Genomic DNA, 22,603 nt, shown 5'->3' with positions numbered 1-22,603 from the left:
ACAGCTATTCTCCAGCTGTTCTCTTGTATATTCATGGGTTTTGTTGTTTTAGTTCATATCAGCCAATACAGTGGACGCTTATACATCATCCCATAAACTGTAATTCATCCCATTACTGTAACTTTGCTGTTCTTGATAAACCTGATCTGCAGTTACTTGTTTTAGTGTAAATCAATTGTTATTTGTTAGACAAAAAGTTATTATTATTATTATTATTTTTTGCATATTACCTCCATGAAGTGAGTATTAACTAGCAGTAGAATATGTTAAAATGTGAGAAAACATCAGATTAGTAGGACTAAAATCTTTTCATTTCTTTTTATCTCACTTTCTGATATTGGGTTTTAAACACGCTTCTTTACTTCAAAAATTAAACGCATGGACATTTTTGTAACTTCATTAAAAAAACTCATTTGCTTTTTTTTCATGCCTGAAAGGGGATAAAACAAGAAGAAAGAAAAAAATATTGACTATGGTTGTCATAATTCATGCATGAAAGGGTTAAGGAGTGATATTTTGCTTTTTTAAATGGAATTATGTATTAAAACATTTCCCTGTGGTCTACATAAACTGTAAATGCTATGCTTGGGTCTGAATTCTTCTTTAAACTCCACAGGTCCATCTTCAACCCTACTTTTGAGTAATGACACCAGAAAGGTCGTTTTGAGCGCTGGCCCTTTAAATGCAAATGACTCCACCCCCTCCAGGTTCTTGACTGTGCTGCTCCACCCCATTCAGCCATTTGAGGTTGTTAATACAACCAACAACTGAACATTTTAGGTAACTGGCTCGAAGTTTGGACATATTTCCAGTATGGACTACAACCACAGCTGCTGATAAACAATTATGGCGTACTCTGAGAAATGTTCGTCGGAAGTCTTGACCTTATATGTGCAAATGTTGTGATGCAACGAGTTATAAAACATAACAAATTAAGAAGGAATTGAAACAGGTTGTAGAAATTTTTTTAGAAATTTTTGCCAGAATGAATATAAAGATAGCTTTGCAGCACCTGGAGGGCTCAAACTCAAACTTTATGAACTATTAGGGTGTAGCTGTGTTTATGTTTTGTTTCTGTTTTTGTTCATGTCTTTTTTTTCTTTGGATTCCATGACTCAGGGAAACGTACAAGAATTCCAATGTACCTATACTGCGATGTATCTGTGCAAATGGCAAATAAAGTCTATTCTATTCTAGGGTCCTCAAATACACAAATAAATGTACCAAAGACTAATAAAAGTGGGTTTAGCAAAATATGACCCCTTTAAAACCTGACGTGTCATCGCTGACACACCCTGTGCATACGTATTTTGGATAGCTGTAACTTTTTCACTGTTTGTGCAATTAAAAAAAAAAATTCCTACAGTTTCTGAAACCTGAGACGTTGCGCTTTATAGGTTTTATTGAGTCATGATTTTAATTTCACTCACGCCTGTACTAGAAGCTGCAGAGGAAGCTGTTTTATCAGACTTATGCAGTAAATTGTAAACGATTGCTAGATTTTGAAAGATCTGAGGAAAAAAGTTCTCTGGAAAAATGAGCAAATGGACTCAGTCACAGCATATTTTCTAATTTTTAGTTAGTCAAAATAAGAAAAAGAAGTACATTTTAGGCTTAGGGTTTAAAGGGTAAAAATTACAAGATTTTTATTTCAGTGGGCTGATTCAAGGTGATAGGATAAACAGTATTACTTGCATCAAAAAAAGTGTCCCAATTTCTTTTTTTTTTTTTTTTTTTTGCAGAGCAGACAAGACTTTACTTTACAGCACAGGTGTCAAACATGCGGCCCGGGGGCCAAATCCGGCCCGCCAAAGGGTCCAATCTGGCCCGCGGGATGAATTTGTAAAAAATTGCAAAAATTACACTGAAGATATTAACAATCACTGGGGTCAAAATTATTTTAATTTAGGTTCCACATACAGACACATACAGTCCAATTAGATTTCAAGTGGGTCAGATCAGTAAAATCTTACCATAATACCCTATAAATAATGACAACCCCAAATTTTCTTTGTTTTTTGGTGTAAAAAAAAAAAAAAAAAGTAAAATTACATGAAAATGTTTACATTACCAAACTATACATTTACAAAAAATGTGAATAACCTGAATAAATATGAACAAATGGAAATGTCTTAAGAAAAGTAAATGCAATTTTACCAATATTGTGCTTGTTACTAAATGTTTTGTGTGATTGTAATGCACATGTGTAAATGATAAACTGATAAACCAAGGTATAATGTTGTTAAAATTGCACTTGTGTTTCTTAAGACAATTCAAGTTGTTCATGTTATTCAGATTTTTAAAGAAACTTTGTAGACTTAAACCTGATCATAATAGAATTTTACTTTTTTTACTGTTATTTTACTGGTCCGGCCCACTGGAGATCAAATCGGGCTGAATGTGGCCCCCGAACTAAAATGAGTTTGACACCCCTGCTTTATAGTAACAACCATATTTTATATGAAGTATTTATTTAATTCATTGTTATGTGAAAAATGTCCTGAAAGAACTTACGCTACAGTCGTGACAGCTTTGTGGTATATAATCCTGGATACCTTATTAGAATTCTATCAGATATTGTATTTATAATGGGTTTTTCATTATATTCATGCAATTGTCACTGAGTTCACTAATTTAGCTGAACTCTGGAAGCACTTTGAGTTCAGTGGAAATAAACAGGATGTTGTATTTTGGTAACAGAACTCAGGCAGCCGAGCCTTTGGAGAGTTTCCATATATAATGTATAGAAGCAGACATCAGAGAGCTGTAACCACCCCAGAGACTCAAGTGATCAAAGTCATATCTGACGTCATTTTCTACATGCCTTATTAACACAGAAGTTTGAGCAAACCCGCGACCACATGCTGGGTCTTTTCATGTTGGAGCATTTTAACGTTTGACCATAACACTTTGGTGTAGTCGCTCATGAAGTGATTAAAGATCAAAAAAAAGGTGGTCGATCAAAAGGATGCATATGGACTGGCTATGCATAAAAGTTATTTCACACAAATACCTGCTACTTAGAAAATATGCAGTTTTTTATCAATAATCTTTAAGGATTTAAAGCTGCAGTTTTAAGTAGTTTTTTTTCTTCGCAGTTGGCAGAAACTCTTTATTTTTCAGCATAATGTGTTTTCAGACTGACCCTATTTTGACAAGTAGGAGGGTTTCACATGTGATTGACAGCTATAATCACCAATCACTGATCAGATCCAGTAGGACACAATCTAGACACAATTCTACTTCTACTTTTTTTTTTTTTTTAACTCAAGAAACATGAAACAACATTAGATTCATTTGTATTTATAGTCTTCAAGAGCTACAGGGGGAAGGTGTGCGTTTTCAGAGTCTAGCAATTTTCCCCCTTTTTTTTGGCTCCTGCAGCCAGTGGGGGTGCTAGGTTGAATGGCACCCTGGGCAAGACACCCCTTTGTGCCCCCCCCCTTCACAAATTTATTTTCGGAAGGTGACATCCTCCACATACAGGTCTGTTGCAGTACTTTTACAGTAACGTATCGCACCCCCCTACACACACATTTTTTTGGGGATAGGGGGAATGGTAGGAGGCTGATGCTGCCGTTAGTGGGGCTTTGTCAAAAAAGGTAGAGAAACACTGCGTTACACAATAGGACATAACATGCGCGCACTTGAACATCCTCAGCCTTCAGTCCATGGCAAAGTTTTTGTACATACGGATGGACAGATGGATGGACAGATGACAAACTGGCTTCAAAAAAGGTTGAGAAACCCTGGCGTGGACTGAAGGCAGAGGGTTTTCAAGTACAGACACGTTATGTTTCCCAACCTTCTTTGAACCATGCTCCACTAATGGCATCATCAGCCTACTGGCGCCCCCCCATGCCCCAAAAAAATGTGTGGGACGAAGGGGGGCGTACTTCTACAGGTAATGTGATGGACCTATATGTGGAGGACGAGGTGGGTTATATTTATCTGTAGACCTCAATCCGGATCTCAATACATAATTGTACAAGTAGCACTACAGACCTGAATGCGTTTACATGATAACTTTTATTCCTGGTTTAAACTGATTAAAGGTTAGATCCTATTTAAGATGCCTGTAAACACCTTATTCCAGTTGAAAAAGAAAAGTTCGGATTAAATTTAAACCCGATTAAAGTCACTGGTTTAATCCACTTTTGAATCCACGCTAAATTATTCCTCGGACATGTAAACCCTTTATTCTGTTTGGACTTTATTCCTTCCATTCTGCACATGCTCGTTGTCTTGTCCTGTCGTGATGACGCACACATTCTGCGCTGGCGGAAGAATATGCAAAGCAGTCTAGTCAACCCAAACCGTTCCAGTGGGCTATTCTGATGGGATCTATCAGCCTGGAAAACCCTGAAGGAAGAGTTCACCACTTGTTTTTTATTCATTCATTTGTCATGCACTAATGAGTTCGATAAGTGGGCCAATCAGTTTGCACTGCAGTGCACCGATTGCCTTATTCTCGCAGCCCTTCCGTTAGCTTAGCTTAGCCTAGCTTAGCATAATCGCTTCATTCCTATGGTCAGACGTAGCCAGGCTTTTATAGGTGATGTGTAGTATTTTATGAGTGATTTTGTGAAATTCAATTCTCCCTAATCATTACTTTAGTCCGGTGGGGTCAATATGATCACAAATTTAGGCTCAAATCATGGTCATGTGACTTACTGCAGTAAGAAAATCTTGGGAAATAAAAACTAATGCAAATTAAAACAGTAAAGCAAAGCTAATTTAGCGCATGCATCCCTTCCAACAAAAAGATTTTCCAACTACCGTCAACACAACAGTCCCAAGATTGTATGAGTGCAGTAAGTCGCAGATCTAAAGAAATAATTAGGGAGAATCGGATTTCACAAAATCACTTACAAAAGACAACAAATCACCTTTAAAAAACTGGCTACGTGTGACCATGGAAATGCAGTGACTATGCTAAGCTAAGCTAACAGAAGGGCTGTGAGAACCGAATAAACATTTCTCATGTAAACCTTTATTCGGGTTTAACATTTCAATGTAAACAGAAGAGAAAAGACTTTAGCTCCGGATTAATTTCTTCTGGAAAAATAAATCAGATTTAAAAAACATCATGTAACCGTACCCAATGTGAAGGATGTGTCGATAAAGCTGTGAGAAAGTGAAAGTGTGCTCCTCTCACCTTATCGTTGACCATCTGCTGCCCCCCCCCCCCCCCCCCGCCCCCCCCAGTAAAGAACCACTGGTGCATGCCAGAGTTTTTGCACATACGGATGGACGGATGGATGGATGACCAACTGATGACACTACCCTGTGGCGTGGGCCGATGGTAAAAACCATTTCACATAGTAAATTTTTTATTATTTTGGGACGCGTTACCAACCCCCCCGGCAATGCCGCCCTGTGTGGCCACACATAATACACATGCCAGAAACCACCACTGCCTACAGCTTTAACATCTTTTGCATCCTGTTTTTTTCAATATGGTATTACAATTAGAGGTCATTTTGCAACATCCAACTGAAAATATTTTTAAACACACTGATTTTGCAAAGTGTGCTCATGGTAATTACAGTGCATTTGGAGTGTAAATTCATGTGACAAACTAAAATTGTGCATTGGTAAACATTGTAGTTATGAGCAGTAAATTATACATTTGCATTTCCCCTTGTTGAATGAGACCTTTACTTGGGTTATAAAAGTGAGATGAGACTGGGTTGCAGTCCTTGAAAATATTAATAATTCATGCATGACCGCTGAAACCAGACATTGCAACAACGGTCGTTGAGTCACTGACAGCACAGTGGCATACTAAGCAAAGAGACAACTGCACTGCAAATGTAGATGGTTTTACACAATCTCACATTGCAGAGAAAATAAGAAGTATATTGCAGCACTCCTCGTTCAGTGCATGTGGATTAATATTAATATATTAATATCACTATCATCATTTTTGAAAAAGTAATCCCCATCACAACAGAGTGGCACCATGAAAATAGCGATTAGAAATGTTTAATATATACAGCTGCTGAAACATTAGAACACTATGGTGGTGATAAAGTAATAAAATATTGATTGATAATGTGTGATGATTCAGTGATGTGCAAACAGAATAAACACTTAGAGTTCCTGGATTCAAAAGGCAGAACTCTCATTTAGTGCAGGGTTTTCTCTTGGTGGAGGGTTTAAGTGATGTGGTTGTGGTTCAGGAGTTGACGAGTCTAGGGACGAGCAAGATGTAATTTGATTAAAAACTGTGTGTTTACATGTTCAAGTTTGTGGAAGACTTTTTGAACACGCAGCTAGAGGGCTTGGAGGTTTTCCTGCAATAAAATATTCAATTTTTCCATTAAAAAAAAAACACAATTTCACATAATTTTAGGCTCTTATTACCATAATTACCAAATCTGAGTAGAAAGAATTGGAAAATCTAACAGTAATTAAACAACCAAACAGTTCCCCAGGGACCAGCCCAACTAGATTTTTTTTTTTTTTTTTTTTTTGCTTTTTTTTTTTTTACATTGACTTAGTTGATGCATTTATGCTTTAACCCTAAAGGACCTAGATCTATTTTTTGTTGTGATTAATTTTTTGGTAAAAGGGGGTATTTTCCTATATTTAATTTGTTTACCATGTCGATGTGCATCAAAATTGAGCACACATTCACAGGTAATATCAGAACAAACTGACGCAAAAGTGACTTTTTCAACAAAATATTTCATTACCTGAAGGTAAAGACAAGCACCTCCAACCACCAAACTATACAGGGTGTATTGATTAATAAATGTTGGAGAAAGTGATGAAACTATGTTGACTCTGATGTCCTAAACAGGACATGTGTTATGTGAAAAGTTAGAAACTGCATTTTGCCTGAATCATTTCAATGTATTGATAGAATTAATGGTTCAAATAGTAATGTCCTGATCTGGATTTTTTTGCTTCCAATCCGATTTGATTTTTTTTAGGATTAGTTTAGCTAATACCCGATCCAAAACTGATCCGATACCAAGTTTTTACAATGAAATTTTATGAGGGTGCGTTTCTGTGCCGTACATTAGTGATAAACGGATCAGTAGGTTACTCAGGGGTGGGGTCAGAAGATTGTCAGTTTATTTGTAGGGCGGGTTTGGGTCAGATCAAATATTTAAACAAAAGCACCGCGGGTTGAAATAACCCGACTCACACATCACTATTGTACAGTGGTCAGAGGTGCAACAGCCCCAAAAAATGATCCACTAGCCCAAAAAATGATCCCACTATAAGAAAAAAAAGAGAACAGCCCGAAAAATTATCCACTATAAGAAAAAAAATAGAACAGCCCAAAAATGCTCCACTATAAGAAAAAAAAGAGAACAGCCGAAAAAATTATCCACTATAAGAAAAAAAATAGAACAGCCCAAAAATTATCCACTATAAGAAAAAAAAGAGAACAGACCGAAAAATGTCCACTATAAGAAAAACAAGAGAACTGCCCAAAAATACACACTAAAAGAAAAAAATACAGAACAGCCCAAAAAATTATTCTGCTAGCCAAAAAAATTATCCACTGTAAGAAAAGAAAAAGAGAACAGCCCAAAAATATCCTCATAAGACAAAAAAAGAGAACAGCACAAAAAGTATCCACTATACGAAAAAAAGAGAACAGCCCAAAAATTATCCACTATAGAAAAAAAGAGAACAGCCCAAAAATTATCCACTATTTTTTAAATAACTTTATTTTTAGTGTACCGACCTCCACTTCCGGTGGGTACTTCCTTAGCATAGCCCACATTAGCTGAGACCTTATAAATTTTTCAGCCTTTGCTTTTATTTTTGTGGTGGCCTTGATTTTAAAGCAAGAGACCTTTTGGGTAAACAGCACCCTGTAATTGAAAAGGTGGGAGATGTTTTGTTTTTCTTGTAGTGGATAATTTTTTGGGCTGTTCTCTTTTTTCTTATAGTGGATACTTTTTTTTGGGCTGTTCTCTTTTTTTTCTTATAGAGGATAATTTTTTGGGCTGTTCTCTTTTTTTTTCTATAATGGAAATTTTTTTTTGGGCTGTTCTCTTTTTTCTTATAGTGGATAATTTTTTGGGTTGTTGTCTTTTTTTTCTTATAATGGAAAAATTTTTGGGCTGTTATCTTTTTCTCTTATAGTGGATACTTTTTTGGGCTGTTGTCTTTTTTTTCTTATAATGGAAATTTTTTTGGGCTATTCTCTTTTTTTTCTTATAGTGGATACTTTTTTTGGGTCTGTTCTCTTTTTTTATGATGGATATTTTTGGGGGTTGTTCTCTTTTTTTTCTTATAGTGGATAATTTTTTGGGCTGTTCTCTTTTTTTTCTTATAATGGAAAATTTTTTTGGGCTGTTCTCTTTTTTTTCTTATAGTGGATACTTTTTTGGGCTGTTCTCTTTTTTTTCTATGATGGATATTTTTTGGGGTTGTTCTCTTTTTTTTCTTATAGTGGATAATTTTTTGGGCTGTTTCTCTTTTTTCTTATAATGGAAATTTTTTTTTTTGGGCTGTTCTCTTTTTTTTCTTATGATGGATATTTTTTGGGGTTGTTCTCTTTTTTTTTCTTATAGTGGATAATTTTTTAGGCTGTTCTCTTTTTTTCTTATATGGACCATTTTTTGGACTGTTGCACCTCTGGGCCACCGTACTATCGGACCATTAAGTAGAAGTGAAACTTATATATGCTTTAATAATTCCTCTAAGCCTCCCTCCTTTTCCCTACCTTTAATTTGACGAGGGCAGGATGTTTGCTTACCACCCCCCTACCCCCAGAACGAGCCCAAATCGGCCCGATATCATGACTAAATCCGCTCTAAAAAATGCCAGCTCAGCAGCCAATACCAATCCTTAGATCGGATCATCCCTTGTTCAAAAGTTCCAAACATTTTAGATCAGTAGATGCTCTGGTTGCTGGTCTTTTAGGACTTTTAGGGTTAAAATAACAAGGAAAATCTTGTGGTGTTTTCCACTTTGCAGCATATTTTGACTTTTAAGTTGTTGTTTTTTTTTCCAAGTCGGTTTGCTTTGTGCATTAAAAGATTTGCACAACTAAACTCTTTTACTCGTGTAAAAGCCACCAATCTGTGCATTGGGAATGCAAGTAATGACTCACTGGTCTTAGTAAACATCTCCATTAATCCTCTGCAGATGTACAGTAGTATGGTAATTTCTGCAGTGCAACTTGACATTCTTTCCCTGTAGAATAATCTTATCCAGCTCTATGCAAATGTGACTGTGTGACTGCTTTAATGTAAAACTCTAAAAGTACAAATGAGTTTAAAGCCTAGCGTGGCAGTCTGTATGGATTCTGTAGGTCAACTTGAGCGAGTGTAATTGTATGGAATACCTCTTTCTGCTGCAGCTTCATCCTTTCTTTCCATCAGCAGGAAGCGAGGACTCTCAGGGAGGAAAGGCAACACACACAGCTGCAGCAAAGCCGGCAACGCCAGGAAGGCAAACAGGTAGTTCCACCTGGACTCCTGCAGAATAAATAATATCAACAAAAACGTCAGATACTAAGGAAGCACATTATGCATATGCACTTAACAGCTGTTGCATAATCCACCCTGGATTACAAGGATCCACACCAGTCCCTGATATAAATAATCTATTTTCATCTAAATGCAATATAAAAAAATAAGTTACAGAGCCGATATAAAATGTGGCAGAGGCTCATGGTAGAACTGTGAATGTGATGACAGCTGCAGAATTCAAGTAAGAAACTGGAATGGCCTCATACATTTCTGCCTGCCCTAATGTTTTAAAGCAACACAGTGAACTCTCTATACCCTCTGTGGAAAGAAGCACAGGTAGTATCTGATGCTGGTCATTCACTTTGACAGATGTGTGGTAGAGGGCTGTTGCCATGGTAACGCCAACATTTGACTGAAAAATGAAATGACTGGCATTTTCAGGCAAGAAGACAAACTGCAAACTTATTATATATCATATACACCCTGTGTTATCACTAGTTTTATTTACTTATTTAATCCCTTGTTTTATGTTGGTGTACGCACTTTGGCCAGCTGTAAAGTTCTTAACCCTTTCATGCACTGTCCACTCCAGTGGACAGTTCTTCTCCAGCTGTTCTCTTGTATATTAATGGGTTTTTGTTGTTTTAGTTCCATATCAGCCAACACAGTGGACGCTTATTGCACCATCCCATACACTGTAATTCAGATCATTACTGTAACTTTACTGTTCTTGATAAACCTGATATGCACTAACATGTTTAAGTGTAAATCAGTTGTTATTTGTTAGACAAGAAGGTTTTTTTTTTTGCATATTATCTCCATGAAGTGAGTAATTACTAGCATTAGAATATGTTAAAATGTGAGAAGACATCAGATTAGCAGCATTAAAAATGTTTTTATTTCATTGTTTTCATATCACTTTCTGATATTGGGTTTTAAACACATTTCTTTACTTCAAAAATTAAATGCATGGATATTTTTGTAACTCCATAGAAAAAAAAAACTCGATCGCATTGTGTTTTTTCATGGCTAAACCATGAAGAAAAAATCTTGACTAAGGTTCTCATAATTCGTGCATGAAAGGGTTTAAAGTGCATTATAAATAAAGTTGGTATGGTTTGGTATGGTATGGTATATTATATTTTTCCTTTTTTCTTTTTCTTGAATTGAACTGGATTGATCCAGTACTGTGCCTCTTGAATTATACCGGTGAAGAAACCTGGTCCAAACTCAACAAACAAATTTTAACAACTGGATAGTATGAACTGGAAGGATGCTGATCAGCTGACAGAGGGACTTTGACTTCAAACATTTCTGGAGATGATTTCTATGGAGGGAGCTGCGTCTAATCTTTCAGAAATGCGTAATAAGGAACAACAACAACCGCGGAAGGACATAATGGACACTATTCGTAAAACCCCTGCACTCTCCAGAGACTTGAGACAAACTGGAACAACATGAATGGTCTGTTTCCTTTGGCCCACGTTAGCTAGATGGTCCCAGTGGAATTGAGTTTGTTGATTTTATCCTTTGTACCCTCACTTCACACAGCTACATCAATCCCTCTCTCGTAATTTTTTTTTTCTTAGTTTTTTTTTTTTTTTTTCTTTAATTTTCACTTCTTTTATTTTTATTTGTACAGGTATCTTTATCAATATGTAAGTCAAAGCACTGGCCTCTTTTTTTGTTTGTTCAAAATAAAAAAAAGAATTGAACTGAATTGAGTTGGATTGAAATTTTAATGGTCATACAAAAGTCAAAAGAAGTGGATGAAAACACAAATATACACACATTTGCTTTTTTTAGCAAATGTGTTTGGAATTTGCAATATACTGGATTGAAACACACCTGATGTTAATTCGGGGAAGCCCTTCTACTACTACTGTCATCTTGGACGGGACTTGGTCAGAGGTGTGTACTTTAAAGGGGTCATATTTTGCTAAAGCCACTTTTATTAGTCTGTGGTTCATTTATTTGTGTATTGGACCCTAATAGTTCATATAATAATGGATTGGATTTTATATAGCGCTTTTCTAGACACCCAAAGCGCTTTACATTATTGATCCATTATTCATTCACTCTCACATTCTCCCTCTGGTGGTGGTAAACTACATCTGTAGCCACAGCTGCCCTGAGGCAGACTGACAGAAGCGTGGCTGCCAATTGCACCTACGGCCCCTCCGACCAACACCAAACATTCATACACATTCATACCACCAGTGTGAGTGGCACTGGAGGCAAGGAGGGTGAAGTGTCTTGCCCAAGGACACACAGCACATGGACAGAACATGGCACAGGTTAAGCACATGGCGGGATTTGAACCGCCAACCCTTCGGTTATTGGATGACCCGCTCTACCACCTGAGCCATGGCTGCCCCTGTAGTTTGAATGTGAACCCTCCAGGTGCTGCAAAGTTATCTTTATATTAATTCCGGCAAAAATCGAGTGGATTTCTACAACCTGTTTCAATTCCTGCCTAATTTGTTACGTTTTCTAACTACAGTACTTCCGGACTATAAGCCGCTACTTTTTTCTTGTTTGAACCCTGCGGCTTATACAACGATGCGGCTCGAGTATAGATTTTTACGGGCTATCAGCCTCCAGGGGGCGCTCTAGCAGGAAGCGCAAAAGCGAGACAGACAGGTGGAAGAGGTGATGGGGAGAGGAGAAGTTTTAAGCTTAACGTTTAACAATCATTTTGCGTGTCATCCACAAACCCTGATCATGGAAACCACACGAAGAAATGCATATTTTGCAGCTTTTAAGTTAAAAGCAATCGATGTGTCTGTCTAAGAAGGAAATAGAGCTGCAGCACAGAAGTGCCATTGAGAGCGACAACGGAGGAGAGACTGAGAAGGTGTGTGACAGAGCCTTTCTGAGGATGTTCAACTCCGACTCTGAAGAAGACGACTTCAGTGGTTTCTGGGACTTTTCTGGGTTTTTGAACCAGCCGGGTTACTGCTGTTTTACTGCCGTGTTTCAGGCACTGTTTGGAAAAAAGCAGTAGTAAGGTATGTAAATAAATATTTAACCCTTTTCATGCATAGGTCACTCCAGTGGACAGTTATTCTCCAGCTGTTCTCTTGTATATTCATGGGGTTTTGATGTTTTAGTTCCATATCAGCCAACACAGTGAACACTACGCACCATCCCATACACTGACATTCATACCATTACTGTAACTTTGCTGTTCTTGATAAACCTGATCTGCACTAACAGTTTAAGTGTAAATCAATGTTATTTGTAAGATTAGAAGTGTTTTTTTTTTGCATATTATCTCCATGAAGTGAGTAATTACTAGCATTAGAATATGTTAAAATGTGAGAAGACATCAGATTAGCAGCATTAAAAATGTTTTTATTTCATTGTTTTTCATATCACTTTCTGATATTGGGTTTTAAACATATGTTTCTTTACTTCAAAAATTAAATGCATGGATATTTTTGTAATTCCATAGGGAAAAAAAAACTTGATCGCATTGTTTTTTTCATGCCTAAGGAGGAATAAAAACACTGAAGAAAAAAGTCTTGACTAAGGTTCTCACAATTCATGCATGAAAGGGTTAAATAATCTTTCTGTTTACCATCTTTCTGTGTAAATATCTCATGTTACAATGGCGACACCTGCGGCTTATAGTCAGGTGTGGCCTATATATGTACAAATATTTTTTTCCTTTAAAATTTGGTGGGTGCGGCTTATAGTCAGGTGCGCTCTATAGCCCGGAAAGCACAGTAGTTACATCACGACATTTGCACATATAAGGTCAAGACTTCCAACAGACATTTCTCAGACTACGCCATAATCGTTTATCAGCAGCGGTTGTAGTCCATACTGAAAATATGTCCAAACTTCGAACCGATTACCTAAAATGTTCACTTGCTGGTTGAACAGGACAGAGCAGCACAACCAACAACCTGGAGGGGGTGGGGCGTGAAATGGCTCATTTGCTATTTAAAGGGCCAGCGCTCAAAACGACCTTTCTGGTGTCATTACTCAGAAATAGGGTTGAGATGGACCTGTGGAGTTGAATTAATGAAGAATTCAGACCCCAGCATAGCATTTACAGTTTATGCAGAGCACAGGGACATGTTTTAAAATGCATAATTCCATTTAAAAAGCTAAACATCACTCCTTTAACCATGATGAACAAAATCTGTTACTCTTGCTAACCAGTTTTATGAGAGGAATACCAAAATGAGCTGATAATGAGTTTAGTTCAGTTATATCTATCTAACTTACAAGTCATCCTCTGTGTACAGAATACATGTTGTTGCCATCTGGTTTACAATTTAAAATCAGACACAACAAATCAGAAGATATCTTTGTCCACTTAGTGACCCCCCACCGCCATCCCACTACCTCTTCTATATCTAATGAACTGTAGCTTGATTTTAAATGATTCCATTTTTAATGCACTGCCAATATTTATATTTATTTATTAAAACTCAACTATTTATTATGCTTCTTGGGCAAATCTGCCTGTGTGGTCCTGCTGCAAACAAATTGCCCATTTGGGACAAAGAATAAAACTGACCTGAGCTGAAAAGATTTATTTTTGTATAATTTTTTTTTTTTTTTTTTTCTGAGCATTAATTCGCCCTTGAATGAATCACCTCATTTTTTATAACAGTCTGGGTTTATCATAATAAAAGTAATGGAAAAAAAGTGACTGACCTAATGTACAGCTGAAACCTGGTATTTATGTCTAGTTATTAAATCAGGTCTTTATTTCACTCTCTTTTTTACACTTATTCTGTCACATTACTGAGCTTATGAGGTCATCTGTGAACTACTTTGACCTGCACTAATGAGTATCAAAGGTGCTAAATGAGTAAAGTTTGACTGGTGACCACTCATGGTGTATCTTACTCATCCAGGACCTTTGGAGACAAAACATTGACACAGTGCATTCACATATCTCCACTGAAAACACTCCCCTCACATCTACTGTATGCATGTGGCTCTCCAGTCATAAATGGAGGAGGGAATTATCAACAATAATGCAGAGACTGTGGAAGGCCATGCCCTTTGGAGAGAAAATGTCAGCTCTCAGCACTTAAAGAGTCTGTTGGGGATTCATTTGCTTAACATTTAGAAGGTTAAAAAAAATAAATAAATAAATAAATACTGCGTAAATGTAAATGTTCTGTATTATCCAGCAAAATGTCATGTCACATTAAGTGCTGTAATGTGTACTATAAGCTGCACCTTTCGATAATAAGCAAAAGATGGTGGAAGATTGAATATTAATAATGGAAACATGAAATGAGACTATGTATGATCAAAAGATGTTTGTTAAACCCACAAACATAATAAAAATGTGCAGCGTTTAAAGTAATAATCCCACAAATGTAATAAAAGTCACTTACCACAAATGTAACACCTCATTTTCCCACAGTGTGCTCCTCCCCTCTCCATTGTTATCATAATCATATCTAGACATTTTATTTACATGGTTCAAACACAGGCTTCTATTATAATTAATGAGAATAAATAATATCCAGTTCATACTGAAGCTTTTATAATAAGACCTTTGCAACATTTATGCCCACACTGTTTTGTAAACTCTTTTTCATTCTTGTCTTTTAAATGCCCTTTTTAATTTTAATGTCTTGCTTTGCTCTATTTTAATTTTAATGTTAATTTTAATGTATGATTTTAATATAATTGTCTTTCTTTTATTTTTATGCAATTTTAATGTCTTGCTTTAGTCGTGATTTTTTTTATGCCTTTGTAAACCACTTTGAGTTAGCCTGTGTATGAATAGTACTATACAAATAAACACGCCTTGCCTTCCTCCACTTGTATTTGTAATTAAACACCCATTAATCTGGAATTAGTGCCATTTGGTGTAACTGCAACATTGCATCACAAGAACACCAAAACACTTGTCGACAACAGCAACAAATCCAACTTTAGCAATTTTTGGAAATCATGTTTATGGCCGCCTTCTAGCCCAGATCTAAACCCTCTGGATTCTGCTATTTGGGGCGTTTTAGAACATGCTACCAATAGAACATCACACAGCAATGTCGACTTTCTTAAAGATACTATTAAAGAAGAATGGGAGAAGTTGTCACCCCGAATATTTGAGGAACACTTGCGCAAGTTTCAGGAAGCGTGTGAAGGCAGTTATTGAGAAAGAAGGACACATAGAATAAGAACATTTTCTATTATGTCAATTGTCTTGTGGCAAATAAATTCTCGTGACTTTCAATAAACTAACTGGTCATACACTGCCTTTCAAGCCCTGCCTCAAAATATTGTAAATTTTGCTTCCCCACCCTGTAGATAGATAAGCTTATTACAGACTCAAGGTCCACATTAAAAAGCAAACGGATAAAAAAAAAATACAATAAAAAACCTCTATACTTTCAAGAGACAGTCATACCAGTGTTTCCAGAACTGAGATGTGAAACGTACAGCACTATATGCAAGATTAGTCAGCAACAAAATTACAGTATTTTCTGAATGAGTCAAGCGACACATAAACTTAATCATCAGATTTCTCAAGACAGCACGCAATGAATTTACATGATTAGACATAAACAATTCACTGGCACTAGTCCATCTGAGCTTTTTTAATAAGAGTCTTGAGCGTCATTGTATGCCACTGTCAGTCTGCGGAAGCTCTTTTTTATAGTTCACCCACACTGTGCTGCACAGGGGGGTGCAGTACGCTCTAAACAGAGTCAGCTTCATCACTACAGGACAAGAGGAGAATTTCCATGACATACATATACACACATCCGGCACTGACGATACATGTCCTCGTTAGGCATGCACCGATACCACTTTTTTCCAGACCGAGTACAAGTACAAGTACTTATATTTGAGTACTTGCCGATACCGAGTACCGATATGAGTTCTTAATAATACCATTACAGTTCTTAGTACTTTTGAAAATGTACTTTATTGTCGTTGTCATTAGTGTGACTGTAACAAAGTGCTGCTACTGACATTTAACGCATTAGAATGAATGTTTCTTAATTAATCCACCAAAGGGTGCCGCTCTTAATTAACCATACTGGACAAATCCACGAAGAAGAGTAAAGTTTTTTGAGAAGAAGGAAAGTCAGTAATAACAAAGTGGTGACAACAGAGGAGGTAATACTAATGTGGATGCTAATGTTGATAATGATGAGGGTAGTTGTCATAAATGTGTCAGTAGTTTTTCTCTAACTCACACAGTCGCTCTTTGAACAGATCCTCTACCTCCATGGTTCCCGGTGGTATTCTCCATCTGGGTACGCATCCATGAGCACCTGGAAAATGGATGGAATGTACGCAGAGATGGACAGAACACTCCGTCTGTATCCATCTGTGTCTTCAACGTTACTTGCAGTCAGCGTTACTTTTGCCACCGTCATTTATTTTGAAAAATCTCCACACTGCTGACATTACTCCTCCGCCGTGTACCTGCTGCACTTAACTGCGAATGTCACACTGCTTTAAATGGTATCAGTGAGGTTCTATCGGAGTGCTTTTACGAGTACAAGTACACACACTGAGTATCGGACCCGATACCTGATGCTGGTATCGGTGCATCCCTAGTCCTCGTCATCCAATAAATGATCTGTTATGATGTGACCCAGGTACTTGACAACATTGCACACATTCAAGATATTCCCAGTTAACTTAAAGTCAGGAAACTTCAACAATCTGTCCTCCTCGGTCCGACAAATCGTAATTACACTTTTAGCTGAGTTGTACTTCATGTCATGCAGTTCCCCAAAACACAGAACACCCATTTAAGAGCTGCTGGAGACCGGCTGAACTAGGACTAAACACCACCCAGATCATCTGCATACACTGAATAATTGATTACTTCAGCTTTGCGATGTACTGGTGAAATGTCCAGGGTGTACCCCGCCTTCACCCTTAAGTGGCTGGGATAGGCTCCAGCAATCCCCATGACCCCAGTGAGAATGAAGCGGGTTCAGATAATGAATGAATGAATGTTCTTGATTATTGTCTTAAAGCCAAAAGCCAAAGTAAATTAGCAAAACTTTTTGACATTTTCTTGACTCTATTTCAATGAAAAATAAAATCTATTATTAACAATAGTTTAAAGCATGGGTAGAAAAGTAAGCAGAGGAAAAAGAATAAGTAATGGAATATTTAAGTCGCCTTTTGAAAAGTCGCTGGAGTTTGGGCTTAATTATCTCACACATATTTCACACATATTTCTTGGTAAATGAACAAAAACGAAACACCACAATGCCTTCTTTGTGGCTCTGACTAGTTATCAGTCCTAGACTTCTTTAGGATTCCCTTTGCAAAGGCTCCTGGGTTCTATGTGTAAAAGTGAAAGTGGAGCTCAGGTCTCTCTGTTGTTGAGCTGTGGCATTTTTTCATCACAGCTGGAGATGAGAGTGGGTGATGAGATAAGACCTCTGTCTCCTGTGACCACTGACATCTGCCATTTGTGCTACAAGAACAGTACATAGCTCTTTATAATATATAACCATAAAATATTCTGTTCACTGACAGACAAGGAGAGCTTTCTGTAGCATCTAGTGCATCTGTTATGAACCTGGGACTTGGTTTTGGACCAGGACTTATCATTTCATACACATAACGTATGAAGCGAATGTCTGGAACTGCCTTCTTTCATCTGCATAACTTTGCTAAAATTAGGACCATCCTGTCCCAAAGCAACACAGAAAAACTCATCTATATTAGGGGGGTAGAATTGCATAGGGATGCTAGGGACACGTCCCTACCAATATCCAGCCACTTTTATGTAGTCACTATCAATACAACTGCTGTCCGTAGTGTTTAGTCAATGATTATGGTATACAAAGGGTTAACAGTCGGTCTCTGCTAGAAGTCCCGCTTCTAACATAAATGTTGCTCTCTGATTGGCTCTTTGGTTTTGCTAACGTACATGTGATTGGCCGTCCCCGCTGTCACTCCATCTACTTGTAAAGGAACCTGCTAGTTGGACCGCTAACATAAGTTTTCAATATGTTTGGCATTTGTTCTGCCTGGGTCGTGTCAGCTAAAGGGATTTGAATATCAGTGGTGTCATTTACATGTACATTTTTACATGTGTTTGTTTGCGTGTGCGCGTGCCCGTACGTGTGTACTTGGTAATTAGGATGTAAAGATGTCAAAGAAAGAAAACTGGACATAAGACACTTCTGTAGGAGTCAAAGTGTAAGTTAGTTCAAGGGTATAGACTGTGGAGGCTCAACACAGATACTAAATAAAAGACACTAATGCCAAACAGATACATTTTTAAAAGTTACTTTACTTATTATTTTAATGCATTTCTATGGAAGAGCAACTGTTGAAAAAACACACAAAGAAAATTTGTGGGGAAAATACAATAAAACCTCAGATTCTAAATGTGATTCTAGATGTGATTTTATTCATGTTTTTGGGGAATAAATTACATGTAATAGTTGAAACTAAAAGCCTTTTTTGCTCGGGCAATAACTGTACCATCAAACTCTATGATCACTGTATCCCTAATCTGTTCATGTGTCATGCATCAACATATTTTTGTAGGTGACAGACAGTAGAGAGGCAGGAGGAGGTAGAGAAGGAGAGGCTGGAAATTCACAGGTGAGGTTAAATAATGATGGATATGTTAGTCATGAGAATAAAATTGCAGAATGCATTAGATTCTTGTATTGTCCCTCAGATATTCAGATAGGTATTATAAACATGTCAGTTACTTAATTTTTTTCTGACAATGATTGTTTTGCTTGTTTGATCAGCCCGACATGAAATTATGATCGCAAATGCAAAAAACAAAAAAAATCAACTTTCGAAAGTGCTGCCTTGGAGCACTTTTGTGTCCCCACCAATGTCAGAATCAAACCTACTCCCTAGATCTATATATTTGTTATTTCCAAACTGGACTGCTGTGAGTCATTACTCTTAGAATGTCAAATATACCTCCGTAAAAGCCCCATTTTAATCGAAAATGCAGCAGTATGAGTACTAACAACTGACAGAAAGAGATTATATTTTTCCGGTATTAAACAACAACAGTGCTTCTAGATTTTATCACTTTGTCACTTTAAAAATATTGTTTCTTAGTGGTTTTCATGCCATCTGGTCGCTTTGTGATACTTTGGTCAAAGGCGCCGTGGGGTTTGTTTTCCTCATTGTAGTAAATCCAGTTCATATCGCTACAATCCAATACATTGGCACCTTTGGTAGAACTTCACAGTGCTTATTCTAAACACTTTTTTTTTTTTTTTTTTAACTTTATTGCCGTTACAAAAGGTAGAGGCAATTAGATAACCACAATAAGGTGAAGAAAAGTTAAAGAAAAGAAAGAGACAAACAAAACAAAACAAAATCACCCTGATTGTCAGCTTATATGTTTATGACAAACATATGGGTACAGAAACACAATACATCTTAACTAATATAGAGGATAACAGGAGTCAGTGTTCTTATAAATAAGGGCAGTTTTAACTGTAAGGTGGCAGTCCTATTTTCCATCGTCGATTGTCAGGCGGCATCCAATTAATGGTTATCATTTTTCCTGCAATCATCAGCAAAATATGTCAAATATAACACTGGTCTTTGGTGAGATTTTGTTGAAGTGCTTTTTCCAGTTGAAGAAAAATAAAAATAAAAACATTTGATCAATATCAAACCTTTTTTCCAGTTTCTCCTTAGTATTTCTGTAAAATGTGTGTAGTTTGGAGCAATCCCAGAATATGTGAGTATGATCCCCAACCATCCAATAGTTCCTCCAACATTTGTAATCACTATTAGATTTATTTTTTTTATATCGGAAAGTGGAAATACTACATGTAGCCCCTTTAATAATCCTTTAAACCCTAAGCCTATGGTCCACCTGGACTTTTTTCTTATTTTGACTTAGTAAATGGTTAGAAAATATGTGGTGAGTGAGGTCCGTTTGTCCATTTTTCCAGAGCACTTTTTTCCCAAGATTTTTCAAAATCTAGCAGTCATTTACAATTTACTGCATGTTATAATTCTGCTAAAACGGATTCTTCTCCAGCTTCTAGTACAGGCATGAGTGAAATTACGGTAATGATCCAATAAAACCTATAAAGCGCAACACCTCAGGTTTCAGAAACTGTTGGAATTTTTCCAGTTGCACAAACGGTGAAAGAGTTTCAACCATCCAAACTGCATATGTGCAGGGTTGTGTCAGCGATGACACGTCAGGTTTTAAAGAGTTATACAGATATGGGGAATTTAAAATGCAAAACAGGTTAAAGGTTTTTACATACAGCTGCTACAACTAAAGCCTGGAAGGAAAGATGCAACAAACACTTGTGAATATGTCTGTTAATTGTTACCACATTATTATTATTTCTCTATATCTAACGGTTCTTAAGTGATTTATCACCATTTATTATTACATTATATTCTGTATTTTGCATTTTATCAGTATTAATCAGACATTTTCATGTATTTAATTAATTGATCATGAAGACGTTCATACAAGCTCAGATTAAAACTGAGGATTATTATATCAAAAACAGAGAAAACTGCAGAAAAAGTGATTTTTTTTTCAGTAAAATATATCATTAACTGAGCTGGTTCTTTCTATTTCACCAGTATTAAGAATAAATACTGACCTCACTACATATCTTTCAATCTTTATATCCATTTATAGTTTTCTAGCTTTTTCTCTGTTTGGCCTTGGCACAATTTCTTACTAAATAAGGTCTGTTTACTCAGACAGAGAAAAAAAATGATTCATTAGAGTCCATTTTATACCAGTTTTTCTATGCATTTTCAAGGGATAAAAACAATTTTTATACACATAAATATAGATATATTTGCAATTTTCCATTATAATAGTGGCAGTATCATTCAATCACTCTATTTTCTAATTACCCATAAGAATCCAGTGCTACTCTATTTTTTCTCTATTTAACTTTTCTTAAGTGATTTATCATCATTTATTATAATATCATCCTCTGCATTTTGAGGTATTTCAGTGTAAATCATTATGTATTTTCCTATATGTCATTCACTGATCACGTAGATGTTTATAAAAGCTCAGATTAAAGTTGAGGGTTATTATATCAAAAACAGAGAAAAGTGAAGAAAAAGTGACTTTTTAAGCAAAGATATCAACAACTAAACATACAGGGTGACACAAAAAAACGGGAACTTTTTAACAATCCAATAAAACCAAGAGTGATGGAAGAAAAATGTTTTATTCATAGTAACTGAAACCTTAAAACATGCCATTTAAGAAACAATGATGGAATTTACATTTTTTTTAATTACAGGGTGACCCAAAAAAACGGGAATTTTTGAAGTGCGTATTGGCAGACATGAGCAAGTGGCAGCACTGCGAGACAGTGACCTTGAGCAAGTAAACACACCCCCATTTTAGTAACCATTGGCGGCTGTGCGAGAATTGTTCGGTAACCGTGTGATCTCAAGATTTTGTAACATTCCCTTACCCCCTAGATCGCCAGATTTGTCCGTTTGTGATTTTTTCTTGTGGGGCTATCTCAAGAGTAAAGTGTACACGACTCGACCAAGAACTCTGGATGAGTTAAAACGAGAATTCAGGATGAAATTCACAGTATCCCAGCTGAGATGTTGCAGCGGTCAATGAGGAATCTTAGCAGCAGATTTCAAGAATGCATTCGTACAGGAGGACGCCATCTACAGGAAGTAATTTTTAAAAAAGGAAAATTCCATCATTGTTTCTTAAATGGCATGTTTTAAGGTTTCAATTACTATGAATAAAATATTTTTCTTCCATCACTCTTGGTTTTATTGGATTGTTAAAAGTTCCCGTTTTTTTGTGTCACCCTATATAAACAAGCATCTCCATCCACTGTCATTGATCCAACTCCATGGGTTTTACTGGTGAATCAATGTTGTAGAAGATGATGTGTTTCCATGATAAACTATGGAGCCTCTGAAGGTCCAAATGGGTCATATCTGATGACCATGAAAAGATACCAATTATACCATATAATACCAATTATTTACATGCATTGATATGATTAATGGATCAACAGGGATTAAACAGTTTAGATCAGTAGATATTTTTGGTCTGTTATGGATGTTTGGGTCTTTATGGCTTTAAGCTGATAAATCTGACTATAAATGACAATTGTTTATCCTGTTAAATTAAAGTGCAGCTTATGCATTCGTATGGTGTGTAAGAACATTTTAACCTGGGTAAA

The 22,603-nt window shown here is 36.6% G+C and overlaps 1 protein-coding gene across 1 annotated transcript in view; it reads right to left on the bottom strand.

The window, feature by feature from the left end:
* slc2a9l2 (solute carrier family 2 member 9, like 2) overlaps window positions 1-22,603 on the bottom strand; it is a 357,677-nt gene that overhangs the window by 192,596 nt on the left and 142,478 nt on the right. The window contains exon 7 of the mRNA XM_030134527.1: window positions 9,320-9,452. Coding sequence (XP_029990387.1) covers window positions 9,320-9,452 — 133 coding nt within the window. The remainder of the gene's footprint in view (window positions 1-9,319; window positions 9,453-22,603) is intronic.

The sequence above is a fragment of the Sphaeramia orbicularis genome, chromosome 5 (assembly GCF_902148855.1).
Source record: "Sphaeramia orbicularis chromosome 5, fSphaOr1.1, whole genome shotgun sequence".
Classification (NCBI taxonomy): Eukaryota; Metazoa; Chordata; class Actinopteri; order Kurtiformes; family Apogonidae; genus Sphaeramia; species Sphaeramia orbicularis.
Note: the sequence above shows the minus strand (reverse complement) of the source record. Positions and strands in the feature narration are given on the sequence as shown.